Below are 15460 nucleotides of genomic sequence, written 5' to 3' on the forward strand. Positions count from 1 at the left end.
AATACCCAAGCTAGCTTAGGTCATCTCTGCATGGCTGTACACTGTGCCATGCAAAAATACCTTATGTATAGCTTCTGATCTGGCCAGGGATAATGGAAAATGGGAAACGACACAGTCTGACAAAGATGAATTCTTAAAAGTAGAATTAGTTTTAAAATTGTGACTTCCTTCTCTTGACTTCCTCACAGAAACACCCAAGGTGTCTCACTGAGTTGAGGGGAAACAGAAGCATGCCGAGCACCTAAAAGATGCCTGCTCTCGACCATCTGCCAAAGACATACGCTTGCCAGTTTGCTCAGCATTCCCAAGGAGATGTTTTATACTGCTCCTTTCATTCTCAAATAGCAGCAGGTGGCATATATCTTATTCTTACCCCCATTCTCTTTAATAATGTGTTCAGGTCTGCTCCCATGGCCCAGTCTCCTGAGAGTGCCTGGCAAATATGCAAGTCCCAGGATAGCATTAAAATAGAAGTTCCAGTGCATCCATCAGCCCACTACCTGAACTCCCTACTTGAGACAGAATTTCTTGTTGTGATGTACAGAAGTCAGGCCAGCTGTGCTCAGAACGCAGTGCTGAAAGATTTTCAGAGGGCTTTGAGAGAGTTTTCTGACCATTACACTGGTCATTGGTATAACAGCACTGGTTAAATCTTTCAACCTCCATTACTGACAAAGTGGACTGAGGGAGCTAAATGCTATTTCACTTCCTGTATCCAGGGCCCCTGGCAGACATTAAACCAATGGCATAGTTGGGATTGGAGGAATTTTATGCTCCATGCTCCAGCAGATCAGGCAGAGAGCAACTCACCTAGCCCCAAGACAGTCCAGGGACCACTTAGCTACACGCACACATGGTTTTTAGAAGTCCTGGGGCCCTGGGATTGGGGAGTCTCTCCCCCCATTCCAGGGTCCCCATTTGTTGAGATCTCTAAAAACTGCAGGTTCAGCCACACTTCCCCAACCCTCAATTTTAAAATGCCTTGGCCTGCCGCCTGGCAGGCAGGAAAGGCTTCTGAACTTGAGAGTTTCCAGGTTCTCCATGGGGGGGGCGGGGAAGCATCACTTAGCTGCACCCCTCTCTCCCCACTAGAAAAACCTTGAAACCTGCTCCCAAGCAGACCATGTTCAGCAATGGAACACCTGCTCTGGTCCTGATGCCAGCCCCAGCCCCATGCCCATGCTGACAACTGGCTGATTGCTTGATTTATGGAACCATAAAAATGAGCTACAAAGATGTTCTACGTATTTTCTGGAATATTATGGTGTCTGGTTTGCCTCATTTATGGTGCTGTAAATCAGGTGACTGTCTAGCATTGTTCCCATTTGTGGTGTGATTAACACAATAACTGAACCACAATTGCAATAAGTGTTAAGGGCCTCCACAGCACATCCAAAGCTGCTGAAACCGCAGTTTGGGGCACTTATAAAACAGTTTACCATTCTGTTTCAACCTGTGGTGAAATAGAACTCCCTTGTATGAACACAGGCTAAAATTAAAATGGAGGACTGCCCTCCCACTTTTCATCCCAACAGCCTGAAGTTCAGGACCACTCCTTCAGAGACCACCCCCAGATGGGACTTGAATCTGCATTTTCTGCTTTTCCCCAAAATGCTCTAACCATCAGGCCATGGGATAGGCCATCCCCAGGTCCCTCTCAAACCCACTTTGTGAAGCTGCTCCATCATACTTTGGATTTAAAATGTATTGGATAAAAGGCAGTGGAGTAGCTTCTGCTCCATTTAGGAGCAGGGGTCCAAGACTTGAACCCAGATCCCTGTCCCATCCAGGGCAATGTGCAACTCACTAAGTTACATATCCTATGACTCGTTCTACTACATATCTCCCTCTCTTGGCTGCCTAGTGGATCAACTTTAAGAGGGTTGGAGAGGGGCCTAGGTGATGGTCCAAGCTTCCTCCATCCAAGGAAGTGACCAACACACAGAGCTATAGAATGAAGTCCCTCAACCTTCTGGCCCTTCGTATCTTTTCCATGCGGTGAATTGATAGGACAACTTAAACTTGAGAGATGAAGTATGCCTTCAGTCCTGCTTAGCCCATGGTCTCATCGTTACAGCATTATCCCAGAAAGTAGGAGATATGAGTTCAAGCCACCTCAGGGTGATAGGAGCCCTAGGCCTGGGTCTCCGACTTTGCACACAAGTGGCCTATTCACTGGATTAAAGGCAGGCTCTCCTATTCATCTAACAATAAATAACTAAACACTTTTTTTCCTCTGGCCAAAGTCCAATAGACTTATGCAGATTTATGTGGAATTTACATGCTCCTGCTAGATTAGGATTGCACAGCACAAGCAAAGGTGGGTAACTACTTAGCCATAATGGATTGCTTCTGAACATGCATGGTAGGCACAGGTGGGTTTAATACTGTAAGTGGGAGTCAGGTCTGGAGAGAGACCAGTATCTGCATTTTAAATATATAATGGGGGACTTAGGATCTGCTCTGTCAAATCCCAAACATAGGCAATCTCAAGGAGGACTCTTATTTCCTGTAACCACAGTTCTGGTCAGTGCAGGCAGTTCATGCTAAATTTGCCCTTGATGGAAGCAGCAGGTGATAACGTTGTCTATAAGGCTCTATGGCTTTAGAATACCATCCTGAACCTGGTCCAGATTTGATGGCCTTCTGTAGGGCTCATCAGTGAAGAGCAAGGGAAGGTGTCGTTATTTCTGAACAGCCAGAATTGTTTTAATTTTGTGACTTGGATACAAATAGCAAGGTTACATATTTTCAAAGACTATTAATTTCTTAATTTTCAAATTCAAAACAAAAAGCATAGCACAAAACCCTCACTGATCTTTTTTCTTACCTATACATTTTAAGCAATCTGAAAGCTATGTTACCATCACCCTTACACTTTTAAAAATTGTTTTAAGCTGTAAGGCTTTAAGTTCTTGGTCTAAATAGCACTTCTTCAGCTTAGTGTCTGAAGTTCAGTATCTGCCCAACCTAATTAAATTCTACCAAAATATTCTACTATCATCAGAATAAAAACATGAGATGTACATATCTTCCATATTTTACTAACCCAACAGAGAAGACTCCTTTCAAATAATGAAAAAGCTCATTGCCTACCATTCCAAAGAAGCCAAGCCTGTCTTCAGGTACATGGAGTTCTGGGTAAATATTCTCTAAGAACCATTTGAAGTCCTTACATTTGAGCTTTTCTCGAAGCACTCTCCTTTCTGTCACATCTCCATATGGCTCCTGAAAGAAAGAAACCCCCCCCCTAAAGTAACTAGAGTAGACGTTTCAATAGATTAGCTATATACACTGTAAAAAAAATTCTTATCATGCTGTGGTTGCTTAGGAAAACTCCCACCATCAAGCCCTAGATTTGATTTCGTTACTCCTAACATTGGGAGAGAAATTTCAACACAGATCACATTAAATTTTTTTTTATAAATATAAGAAAATAGTCAGTTAAGTATACAGTAAGAAATTCACAGCTAAAGCTTTTTGACTGGACATTTGAAAATCTTTAAAAAAAAAGTGCATGAATTTAAGAGTGCTAAATTATTTTCAGTACCCACTTACAAAATTGTCTTTAAAGATATCATTAAACTAAAATCTGTTAAAATTTGTAATTCTCTGTTAAGGTTCCTTATGAACATTACAGATCTTGCTAATTAGGAAATTCACTAATAGAGAACCAACTCTAAAAAAAGACAATATAAATCTGCCAGAGAGCCACTACTCACACTTTTCACTGATCATGTTTCTTCAAATCTATTTTCAAAATCCAATTCTTTCCACAATCCAGGGTTTTAAACATGTGTGCCATGAATCCCTGCCTGCAAACCCCAGCTTTCTGAGAGACTGCAGCCACCTTTTTCTCATCCCCTTTTAATCAAAGCGAAATTTCTAGCCCTTCTGGCTGTGAAAATAACCTTGAAAACACTAACCAAATATAAAAGCAAGGCACAGATACCTACTTGAATCTGCAAGTAATATAAAGCTATGGCTAGGTGGTATGAATTCCCATATTCATCTCGAGAAAGGCTGCCCGAAGTCAAGTACTGAAGCCATTAAATCCGGCATCTTTCTGATCTCTCAGCTCCAGTACTTATGGTTTCATGGGGCAAAAGGCCTGCAGGTAGCACTTTGTCTCAGGGAGTGAGATTCTCCCCAAATATACTTAGTATCACTTGGGTATGCTGGACTCTGGCATGGTAGCTGTGCATGTGAGAGAACACCAAAAACCCTTTCTGAAGTCAGCACTGGGTATCCGTCTGGTGCTGAGAGACAGTTTGGCAATTCTGAAGAAATATGGAGACAAAAATACAAACCAACTGCCAACAAAGCAACAAACCTTGGAAGAGACCACAACATACAGAGACAAAGATGGCCAAACTTAGTACTAAGATTAGCCAGTGAACAGAAAGGGCAGTGAAGCACTAAGGCAGCTGGAAAGGAGTGTATTTTTTCTTCTGGCCAGGGATGCTGCTTTGTACTCCCCTCTTCTACAACTTAGAATACACAGAGCATTCCTTCAACTAACCTCAATGCATCTATCTATCACACCCAATGTGATTTTGAAACCTTGCTCAATTTCCCCAAAGCTTTGAAAGCATCAGAATGGTAGGAAAAATATAGAACAAGGCTGTAAAAGCTGGAAATTTGATAAAATATAAGTGAACTAATATGTGCCTCTGCACCATGCGATGAAGTGGACAGCAGCTCTTCTTCCATATGAACGTGCCTCTAATCACCTGTCTGAATGCAGAGAAGTGCTACATGTGCTTTTCCCATTGCTGAATTCTTCACTAATCAGCACTGGCTTGCCTCAAATGCTTTTCTCTACAGGAGGATTATAATAGCAATTGTCTACCTGTCATTGTAGACACCGAGGAAAGTAAGCAAATAGATGTCAGAGGTTCTGATCACTCAAAACTGAGAAACAGACAAACCCCTCTAAAAGCTGAGTAGAACAATGAAGGATGTAATCAGCAGCAGCAATAATCTCTCAGTACGAGTATAACAAGTCTTTCAGTAAATAGGGAAGTCACTGGTGAGCCCTTAGATGACAGAGGAGGCTGATTCAAGATGTACATGTTTGGCTGCAGACCTGGCAAATAGTTCTAGGAGGGAGAAGTAGATCCTGGTGATGTCGGGTCTCTCTTTTGTCTCTCTCATCTAACTGATCCAAAATGAGGTGAATTTACGTGACATGAACGATGCCTTGCCATACATCATGGTGCCACTGGGAATAATTCAATGCTTGAGTCTACCAGGTTTTGAGGTTAATATTGCATTTCTTCAGATTAGCCTTCAAGGTGTCTTTGAATCTCTTCTTTAGCCCACCTCTAGAGCGGTGACCAATGGTGAGTTGGGAGTATAGTACCTGTTTTGGGAACCAGTTGTCAGGCATCCTTACAGCATATCCTGTCAGATAAGAGTTGGCGACGTACAAACATGGCTTCAACGTTGGTGGTTTTTGCTTGAGCCAGAATACTGGTGTATGTTCTTCTGTCTTTCGAATTGATGTGGAGGATCTCCTAAAGACATTACCGATAGTAACAGTCCAAAGCTTCCAGGTGTTTTCGATACATCATCCAAGTTTAACATCCATACAACAGGGTAGGCGTGACAACAGCTGGATGCACAAAGAGTTTAGTTTAAGTCCTGATATCATGATTATCAAAGACACTATTTTGGAGGTGTCAAAAGGAAGCACTGAGAAATTTTATCTGGTGTTGAATATTATCATTTATGTTTTCTTTTTGGGACAAATTGAAAATAGCCAATATAAACTTAGTTGCAACCATTTTCAAAATCCAAGCAAGAGATAAATCAGTCTGGGGTAAAAAAAACCAACAGAAATCTTTCTGTAAAACAAGTTCTTTTCCACCCCTTTTCCTAGGTCTGGTTAAGAAAAAAAGGGGAAATTTTGGGAAAAATTCAAAATAAACATCAATATGATTTTATTTTCCAAAGAATGAAGAGCAAAATATTTTTGGAGTGCAGTTTACAGTGTTATTCTTGGTGCTGAATTTGAGTCACTCAAAAAGTTTTCTTGTAACTCCGAATCATTTCAAATGAAGTGGCTTTATTTAAAAAACCCACCTTCAGTTCTGCTTCTGCATTAGAATTCCCATATACCAGATCTCTCATGCAACCCATAGTACATGCACTTTCATCCCCCAGTCAATAAAAGCACGCTGCCATCTTCACTATAGAACAGGAAAGAGTACAGGGGTCCTCTTTGCTGGGTTACTGCCTGTATCGCTGGTGATTTCAGTGCAGGGGCAGAAGATGCGGTGTGAAGATGATGGGAGCAGAATAGTTTAAGCAGGTGCAGCCCTGAAGCACCCAGCACAACAGAGTTCTTCCCCCACCCCACTTCTCCCTCAGCTGAAACACTGTGACCATCCTGTAACACCAGGAAATATTTCCACTCTGAAGGTTATTTGTTTGACGAAAGGACCCGTACTTTGCAAACACTGCCAAATGAAATACGCGTTTCCGAACACTACAAGGATGACCAAGTACACATCTTTGCATGCACAACAAGCAGACATTAAAAATGTCTTTCATGTGTGGAAATGAAGGCCAAGAAGGAAAGCATTAGGTAAATGGAGGCTTACAGTGGTTGCACTTGCAACATTCCTTGATCCTGTAGTCCTGCTTCCGACAGATCAGTATCTGGGAGCATTGTACACTTAAGTTTGAATCTGCAGTCATCACAAAACCATGGGACGCTCAACCAACTATAAAAAAAGAAAGACTTCCAGCAATGCCCTCATGTAAAAAACAAGACAATACCCGAGTATCAAGAAAAAATTGACTAAGGTCTTCTAGGAGTGATGATATGTGGTCCACCATCAGTCACTGAAAACAGTCACGGGCAAGTAGCATTAGACCATTCTATCACTCACCCAGAAGTTATTCTTTGAGCATGCTTCTTCTACAGTCAGAATATAAATGCGTGATACAAACTGTGCAAGGACTAAGTCAACGGGACACTTTGGCAATACTTAAAAATGAATGAAAATAAAAGAAAAAGTCATACTTCAGAGTATTAGTAGTGAAATATGTGAAATGCTAGAGAGGTTTGGAAGCTGAAAGGCATTCACTCTGCTGACAATGCCAGTCATACGAAAGCAACATAAAACATCATAATGGACAAATATCCACATATTACTGCACTTCCCAAGGCCCAAACCTGCTTCTTTATGATTCCATGAAGTTGGACACATTGAAAAAGACTGATAAAAAGAGCAAAGGAAACTTCAAATTTATGAAAACTACTCTTAGTGAATCTGTAGCCATTAAGATGCCACAGGAAGAAAAGCCTGGTAAGAACAAAAGTGAAGATTTCTAACAAAACAAGATGGGTGATGTGTGCAGTCAAGCCATTTTAACATATATTAAAACCAAGGCCACTCAGAAACGGGTAGCTGAACATCTTAAGGCATTTAAGTCAACGGGACACCTTTTGAGGATACCTTCTGAGTTCTCCTAGAGAACTCCCTGGAGACTCTACAGCCCATTGCTTCTGCCATCACTGTTATCTAAATTAGGCAAAGCATTCTGATGAAACATTCCTCAATTTAGGGTGAAGTTAAAGTCAATTTTTTTCCTGAGAATCAATGTGCATCTCCACTTCCAAATCAAGAAGAAGTTAAAAGTAAGAACTTTATTTGAAGAAAGGAAGAATTCTGCTGCCAATCAATACACACTGCAAACTGTTTAGAACAAGGTTCAAAGGTAGCAATGTTAGCAATGACAGTGCTGTTACAACATGTGACTGGATTACTTAACAAGTAATGTGCACTGGATTCTATGTAGGATATATATTTCCAAATACTGGAAATACAGAACCTCTCCAGGTATTTGTTCCAGAAGTGCACTCTTGGAATCTGCCCAGCCTATTGGTCCTACAATGTGTGTGCAAAGTCTTTATACAACACACTATAAGTTGTATTATATTTGCTTATAAATAGGGGCCTACCAAAATCGAGGAGGCAGGTGGCTTATTTCACAGGCCAATCACAGGGCTGGCCACCACCATTTTCAAGGGCTGATCCCACCGGGAGGGGTGCGGAAGAGAGGCACACCTCTGACTGGCTGAGGGGCCTCAGTGCTACTCCACCGCTGATTGGCCAAGAGAGATATCCATTGCGTGGCTCCACCCCTCTCCAGTGTTTGGCTGAGGGGTGCAGGGCTACGTGACAAGCAGCCCTCTCAAACAATCAGCAGTGAGGGGCTCCCTCTGCTATCTTGGCTGCTGCTCTTTCCGCTAGAGGAAGAGCCAGCATTTTATTTTCAGTAAGTTTTTTTCCCCCTTGGATTTCATCCAGATTTTGCAGTTTTTATGAAATCATGAATTGAGTAGGTCCCTACTTATAAAGATGGCTAGTTTTGCCTACAAAATTACATTTACTTTCTATATAATTCAGGATTCAAGAGCTTGGTATCTATTGTTTTTAATATAAAGTTTGGCTATGTAACTAAATTTACTGTTGACTCTTAATACTATGTTGTGTTGACAATATTATGGTGCAGAGATAGGGATGTTCATTTTCCAAGGTTTGTGAATTTCTGCTACATTTACTCTACACATCAGGTAGCTATTTGCATACTGTTTCTGAGCCCTATGGATATAACCATCTTTTTTGTTTACAAGTCACCATATTAGTGTAGTTATATAGACTATATTACATTTACCTGTTTAGCTTTGACAAGCAAGTAACTACTGCAGATATTTCTAATTTCCCCTGCAACTTTCTTTTTTCCTCCTTTTTGAAAAAAATGCTATTTTCCCCTGTATGTTTTACTTTTTCAGAAATGCTACATCTCTGTTAAGGGAGGCTTCTGTATCACAGCCCCTCAGAACAGCTCCCTAGCCTAGGGAAACTGTTTGTCAATCTGCCAATTGCAGGCAGGGCAAGAAATAGTCTGTCAGGAATCAGGAACCAGGCAGTACATCACATTATTGTGGTAACCCACAATATAACAGCAGCAATTTTAGGAAAATAATAATAAAAAAAACCCTAACAAAAACCCTCAGTTCAAGCTCTGAACCCTTTAAGTTACAACAATACAATATCAAAAAAAAAAAATCTTGGGTATTAACAACAAAAAGTTTTGTTTACTGCCAGCTAAAGGTGCAGCACATTATACAATCAGCCACCCAGGGCCTTAACATTACTAGAAAGTTTTCCAACTCTCCTTGTTACTGACAGCATGATGTCAAAGTCACATTCCAGCAGTTGAAAAGCATTAATTTCCACCTGCAACAGATACAAAAATTTCCATACATCCTATTTCAAACTTGTGCTTTAAGACAAAACCTTCATGGTGACCCTTGTAAAGTTAAAGAGGAAGAACATAACACATGTGTGGATTGTGATGAGGCAGGCCAGATACTCAATTCAAAAGAGACTAAAGCTGAACAAAGTTCTCTTTCTATAATATAATCAGCTAAGAACAAAACAATGAGATTTGGCCAGGATGTTAGCACTAATACCTCTACTGCTACAACAATGGAAAAAAGGCCTTTGAGCAGAAGCAGTCATTATACCCATGTTATGTCTTTTTTGAAAGACTGTACCCTAGCTACACTGTCCAATGAATCCATATTCCCATTAGGAATACTTTATCGGTAGAGAAATAGTGGTATGTCCTCCTAGTTCTTAGTGTAAGGACACTAGCAAAGGTATACTTTTACCAACACAGTTTATTCAACCTGAGCAAATCAGACTGCTATTGGTTAAAACAGAAGTACATGTTTTGTCTATACAAGGGGCTTCCACTAGCACAATGGTGCTGGTTAGTTAAGGATTGCACCACTTCACGCCCAGATTCACACAGCAATGCTGGCAGCAGTGTGTAATGTAGATATAACCAATACGTAAACATAGCTTCAGGTTAATTATTGGCCAAGGCAGAGTGGGCCCTGTTGTTTAATTGCCACTACTGAATCCAGCAACATGAACTGTAAGTCTCCCACTGGAGTACTGACCCAGAGTGGCCACAATGACTGTGAAATCTAATGTAACACAGCACCAAATATGCTGCCTTGACAGGTTCAGCAAGTATACCCGCTGTCTGCTTCAACCTGTCATGTCCAGTTACCCATAAAAGTACAGGTATGGAGTGTTCTGTGCTTTTGTGAGACACATACATGGCAGATTTTTTTTAAAGATGCACTACCAAATACTGGCTATTCCTTCTGCAGACCAATTCATTAAGTAATATTTAGACAAGGTTCTTTGGGTAAATCTGATATCTTTTATTAGACCAACTCAAATAGTTGAAAAAATTCTTCTTTGCAAACTTTTGGGTATAAATACCCTCAGTCAGGCCATGGAAGCATCGGCATTTGGTGTGTGCTCTTCCAAAATAAACTGTTTGGAAGAGCACACACAAACTGCCAATACTTCCTCAGCATGACTGAGGGTATTTATACCCAAAAGCTTGAAAAGAAGAATTTTTCCAACTATCTGAGTTGGTCTAATAAAACATATCAGATTTACCCAAAGAAACTTGTCTGCCTATATCCTCAGACCAACAAGGCTACAACCTATACCTCTGTATTCTACTTCTCAGAACCTTAAAAACATCTATTTTCACTTTATTACAAATTCTCAGAAGTAGAGAGATGTCAGAGATTCCACTGCCTATTGCTTAAATCCTCAGATTGGAAGGTGGAGAGTTGGGCTCTGTTTACAGCCCTGCCATGCTACTTGCAGGGTTTTAACTGGATACAGAGAAGATAGCACTGCCTATGGTTGCAGCTGCCTTACTCTTAAGATGCTAGATCCTTGTTTTCTGCCTGAAGTCTGATTAATTTACCATATTAGGAACCTGCCTCAGGATGAATAGTTTAGGAATGTTCCACTTCCAGTATATTTAAGGCCTCACCCATAATTATATCCTAGGTGTAGGGCCTTGAACTGGAATTAAAAAAGTAATTTGCTTGATTGTGCCAGTCCACCCAAGCCAGGGGCCCTTCCTTGTCATCTCCATCTCTCCTAATACTTGTGTTACCTGCAAATCTTAGTAACTAATAATTTTATAATTTTCCTTGTTTAAAATAAAAATGATTTTTTTAACAGAAAACCAATTCTTGGAGCACCCCCATTAGTAACACTTTCCCCATTTTTCAGTTAATTATGTTTTGAGATCTAATTTTTAATCATATAAATCTGGGTCATATGGATTCTGAATGGTTTTTTTTTTTTTTAAATCATAAGGTTCTACACCACTAAAAAAAACTATGAGTCTCCATTTATATTACTTCAATACAGTTCTACTTTTTATCACCAGGCTTGTAATCTTGTCAAAGATCATTACCAAGGTGCTTAGATAAGATTTATTTTCCACTGAACTATGCTGATTAGCATTAATTGTATTTCTGTCTTGTAATTCTGTATTGATAGAGTCCTGTATCAGTTGGTTCACTATCCTGCTCTTCATAAATTTCAGGCTCACCATTTCAAATGTGCCTGATTCATACAGCTTACCCTTTTTTAAATACTACCACAATTCAGGCTTTCTTGTAGTCTTACAGAATTTTCCCAGTTTTCCAAGTTATTAAAAATTAACTCTGTGTTCATTTTATATCAGGAAAAAGAATAACTTTAATTAGTTAAAAAAAAACCTACTGAAAGAAAGAACGAAACAACAACACTCTCTAACACATTTCCCTGTTAAAAAAACAAAAGCTAAAAAACAAGATATTCCCGTTCAGTTTTAAAGTGTAGCATGTGTCAAACTCACCAAACGTGCATGTGGATTTCGGTGATAATAAAGCTCTTTATATTCATCCATCCACACTTCTGCTGCACGTACACTGTTGGCCAGAGCCTTAGCCCGCGAATAGGGTGCTTGTTTTGGGAAAACATGACCAACATGAGAACAAGGGTGGATCTCCAGGCTTCCTCCACACTGCCAAATCTAAACAAAAAATTGGTGTTATAGGTAATTTGAATCTTTGCAAGCAGCAGATTGTACTAAACTTTAGAATGGCAAAGGAATTTATAAGCAATAAATAGTATAACCCTGGGAGGGAAGCAAGTATGATCCTTATCCTATAGATAAATGAATTCATTATATAATGATCAAGTGACTTTCCCAAGGTGTCAAGACAAATCAATTGGAGAAGCAGGACATAGCTTAGGGGTCAGGAACATAAACCACTTTTACTACAGTACTCGTTTGCAAAGGTAAGATGGTACAAATGTACATAATTATATGTCCAATGCAGAACTCCACTGGGACTCTCAGTCTTGACTCTTCCTCTCTGGGTTTTAGATATCCCTTGATAGGGCTGAATTAGAAGTCAGACACAACAGGGTGGTGCCTTCAACTGCATCTTGAGAATTCTGTGACTAAGCTTTCCCATATGGTTTCTTGCCCAGTGGTTGTGAAGAAGTCTGCCAGAGCCTGTAAGCAACCTCTGGCAGATGAAGGAGCCCCATCCACTTGATGCAACAAGAAGACTGCCTGTCCTGAGAGTGCCCTAACAAGATTAATTGATTCGGCTTATCTATAAGAGCAACTAATGGATTTTAGGTCTACGTACTACAGCCTATTATCAGAAAACTTTTGAAAAGCCTAAAACATTGTAACCAATGTCATGCTAAATTCTAAACAAAATCAGGAACTCTATTCCTGGTCAAAATCAGGAACTCTATATGTCAAGACTATCGTGGAGAAGTGAAATTTGAGAAAAGCAAAACTTTGCTTCTGAGCCAAGGCTGTAAAGATAGAAGAGTTCTGAAATACTCAGAAAGGGCTGCTGTGTGCCATCAAGCATTTTCCAGGAAATAATACTAAAATTCATAGTGGGGTCAGGGTTCAACCAACCAGGCTGACTGGTCTGTGCTCTTGGTCACCAGTCTTGTGACTGACCTTCCTCCAACTTTTCCTTATTTTTGGTCTCTGGTAATTACCATCAAGCCTTCTGAACTGCAAACCATGGTGTTTCCTAGATTTTAACTACATGCATTAGCCATTACTTAATTTGATATTGGTTGCACATCAGATGCTGGCTCTTGCCAGTCTCTCTCAGATTCCAGGCGCACCTTGGAAAAATAGAGCAATTCTTCTGTTGCAAAGAACTCGGAAAGACCACAACAGATCAGAATATTTTTGATGCTATGAATTCCTATTAAAAATCTCTGGGTTAATCTTGTGCATCACATATTTGCACACCTAACTGTGCTATTGTTGCTCAGCATTTCACACCACCCTTACCAGGATCTCAACCAAGGTGCCACAGTACCCTGGTTGACAATCACTGAATTAGAGACTCTAAAGAAAGAGTCGTAACTCTAACATGGAGCTTACTGGAGTTGCTCTCTCAGGCTCCTATGTCAGAATACAGGAACCTGTTCTCTTTTCCTCTTTGCTTTGTTTGTGTTCTGTTGGGGAAGTTGACTTAAAATTGCAACTTTGTCAATAAGCTGAGAAAACTTTTGTTTCTAAAACTGATCTGAGGGAAAGATAAGAAAGCTAGGCCGCTGCATGGGAATAAGTCAAGGCTGTCAACAATGGTTAAATTGGACTATGGTTAACTAACTCAAAATCTCTTCCAATGAGGCAGTTTTGTTTGCATTAAATTATGGAGAGCAGGAGGAAGCAAGTACAATGTACTCAGTCCTGGGTATACTATATACGTGTTTCAATCAATTGCTGAATGCTGTACAAAGGGACCCAGAAGGGTTAAGAATGAAAATCTTCATTCATATGGATGATGAGGTCCTAGTAGGAACTAGAGATGGAGGCCCACTTTTACATACTGGAAGTCCTGAGATCCTCCAAAAATGTATATGAAGACGAGGTACAGGCAACCTGGTCCAGCTTCATCTTATGGAGGGCAGGGCCACAATAATCATATGTGACAGGTTGAGACAGGGGACAACAGAGGGATTCTGGGTTAATCGTTTGGGGCTCCATTTGGGGCTGTTTGCCAGAGAGAGCTGGTGAAGAAACAGGAATCATTGGAAATGGGAAAGAAAAGTGTAGCTAAGCTATGGGAGAAGAGGAAGTTGAAATGTGAGCAATGTGGTAGCTCACCATGACTTGAAAAAGACTCAGCGGTGAGGGGAACTGTGCTCAATGGGAACTACCATATATCTTATTTAGATGAGCTGCATTAGCCTATCTTTATGGTAGGCTCCCATCACCTTTTTTGGTACCAGTAGAGGGTCTGGTCGATTTAGGAGTGCTGACCTTGTGAGTGTTGCCTGTTTCCTCCTACAGAAGCAACTGTTCATTTTGAAGGGCCACACCAAGAAAAAAGAAAATAAAGTTCCCATCAGCATGTTTGCCCAATATGGGCCTTGGATTTTAGTCATGCTCAGTGTTGACTGCATTTAATCAACATCATAGTTAGTTTCCATTACTGAGCACATGCTGCTTTTATATTTAATGAGGTTTTCTTGTATGCAGATATAAGGTGAGGGGCTTTTTCCTCTGACTGACTGGAGGAAAAAACCCTTGTCTTGTATGCAAGTAAATATATTACTTGTTTTTTTATTCCACAGCAGCGTAAACAAAATTAAAACAGACTAGAACAAAGCAGTATGGTGGGGACTATAACAATTTCTGTTTCCCAATAGAAACTGAAAGAGTGAAAGTCCTGTAGACTTTCCCTATAGAGTTCTCCTCCAGTCATACACATTAGCTTAGGTGTATATCCTGTCTAAGCAATATAAACGGTCCAGTCTTCTGTTCATTGCTAAATGGCCAAAAGAGGGGTGGGAGAGAGGGGAGGGGGAGTTAGTGGAGAACACCACTTTCAACTGGCCAATTCCAGATGGATCTTGAGGACAGTGCATCTACATTCTACTTGGTTGCTCTACATTTTTCACAATGCTTGAAGAGCAGAAAAGAAGTTATGCTTTTTTTTTTTTTTTTTTTTAAAGTGTTATTGGGGAAGGTTCCAACATTCAATACTGGCCAACTTGTGAGTAAAACGGAGAGTGATGCCTAAAAAAATCCACTGTGGAGATACAGTATCTCAGCTCCATTAGGTATCAAGGGTGCTACATAATACATATAAAAGTGACAAATGCTAGTTACAACGCTGAGGCTTTCAGTATAAAAAGCTCCCTGTAAGAACATCCACTCAGAACATTATGTGGAAAAGCACCATCCTGTTACAGGTTGTCATCTTACCAGAAGCACTTCATTTTATTTTTAAATGCATCCAGAATTAAGGAGATTCTCTTAAAACATAGGGACTTTGCTGGACAGTTTGTGTACAGAGTAGGTAATGTAAGGGAGTAATAATGTCAGTGCCACAGATCTTTCCCAGATCCGGTTACAAAGGCCAACTGGAATTAATGAAGCTCTTTCTGAAGCTCTTTGAATCTGCCTTGTCATGCTGCATGGCTCCTGACTTGGAAACAGGAAATACACAGGGCTAGGGTGGGCAAATCAACAGTGGCAAGTGCCCCCCCTGCCAGCAGCTATGCTGCTTCTG

The 15460-nt window shown here is 40.4% G+C and overlaps 1 protein-coding gene across 1 annotated transcript in view; it reads right to left on the minus strand.

Moving 5' to 3' along the window:
- Positions 1–15460, minus strand: part of GALNT12 (polypeptide N-acetylgalactosaminyltransferase 12) — a 93491-nt gene that overhangs the window by 25961 nt on the left and 52070 nt on the right. Inside the window, exons 7-8 of the mRNA XM_025201484.1 lie at positions 11749–11925; positions 3097–3228 (exon numbers count right to left, since the gene is read on the minus strand). Coding sequence (XP_025057269.1) covers positions 3097–3228; positions 11749–11925 — 309 coding nt within the window. The remainder of the gene's footprint in view (positions 1–3096; positions 3229–11748; positions 11926–15460) is intronic.

Source organism: Alligator sinensis, unplaced genomic scaffold (genome assembly GCF_000455745.1).
Source record: "Alligator sinensis unplaced genomic scaffold, ASM45574v1 scaffold386_1, whole genome shotgun sequence".
NCBI classification, from domain to species: Eukaryota; Metazoa; Chordata; order Crocodylia; family Alligatoridae; genus Alligator; species Alligator sinensis.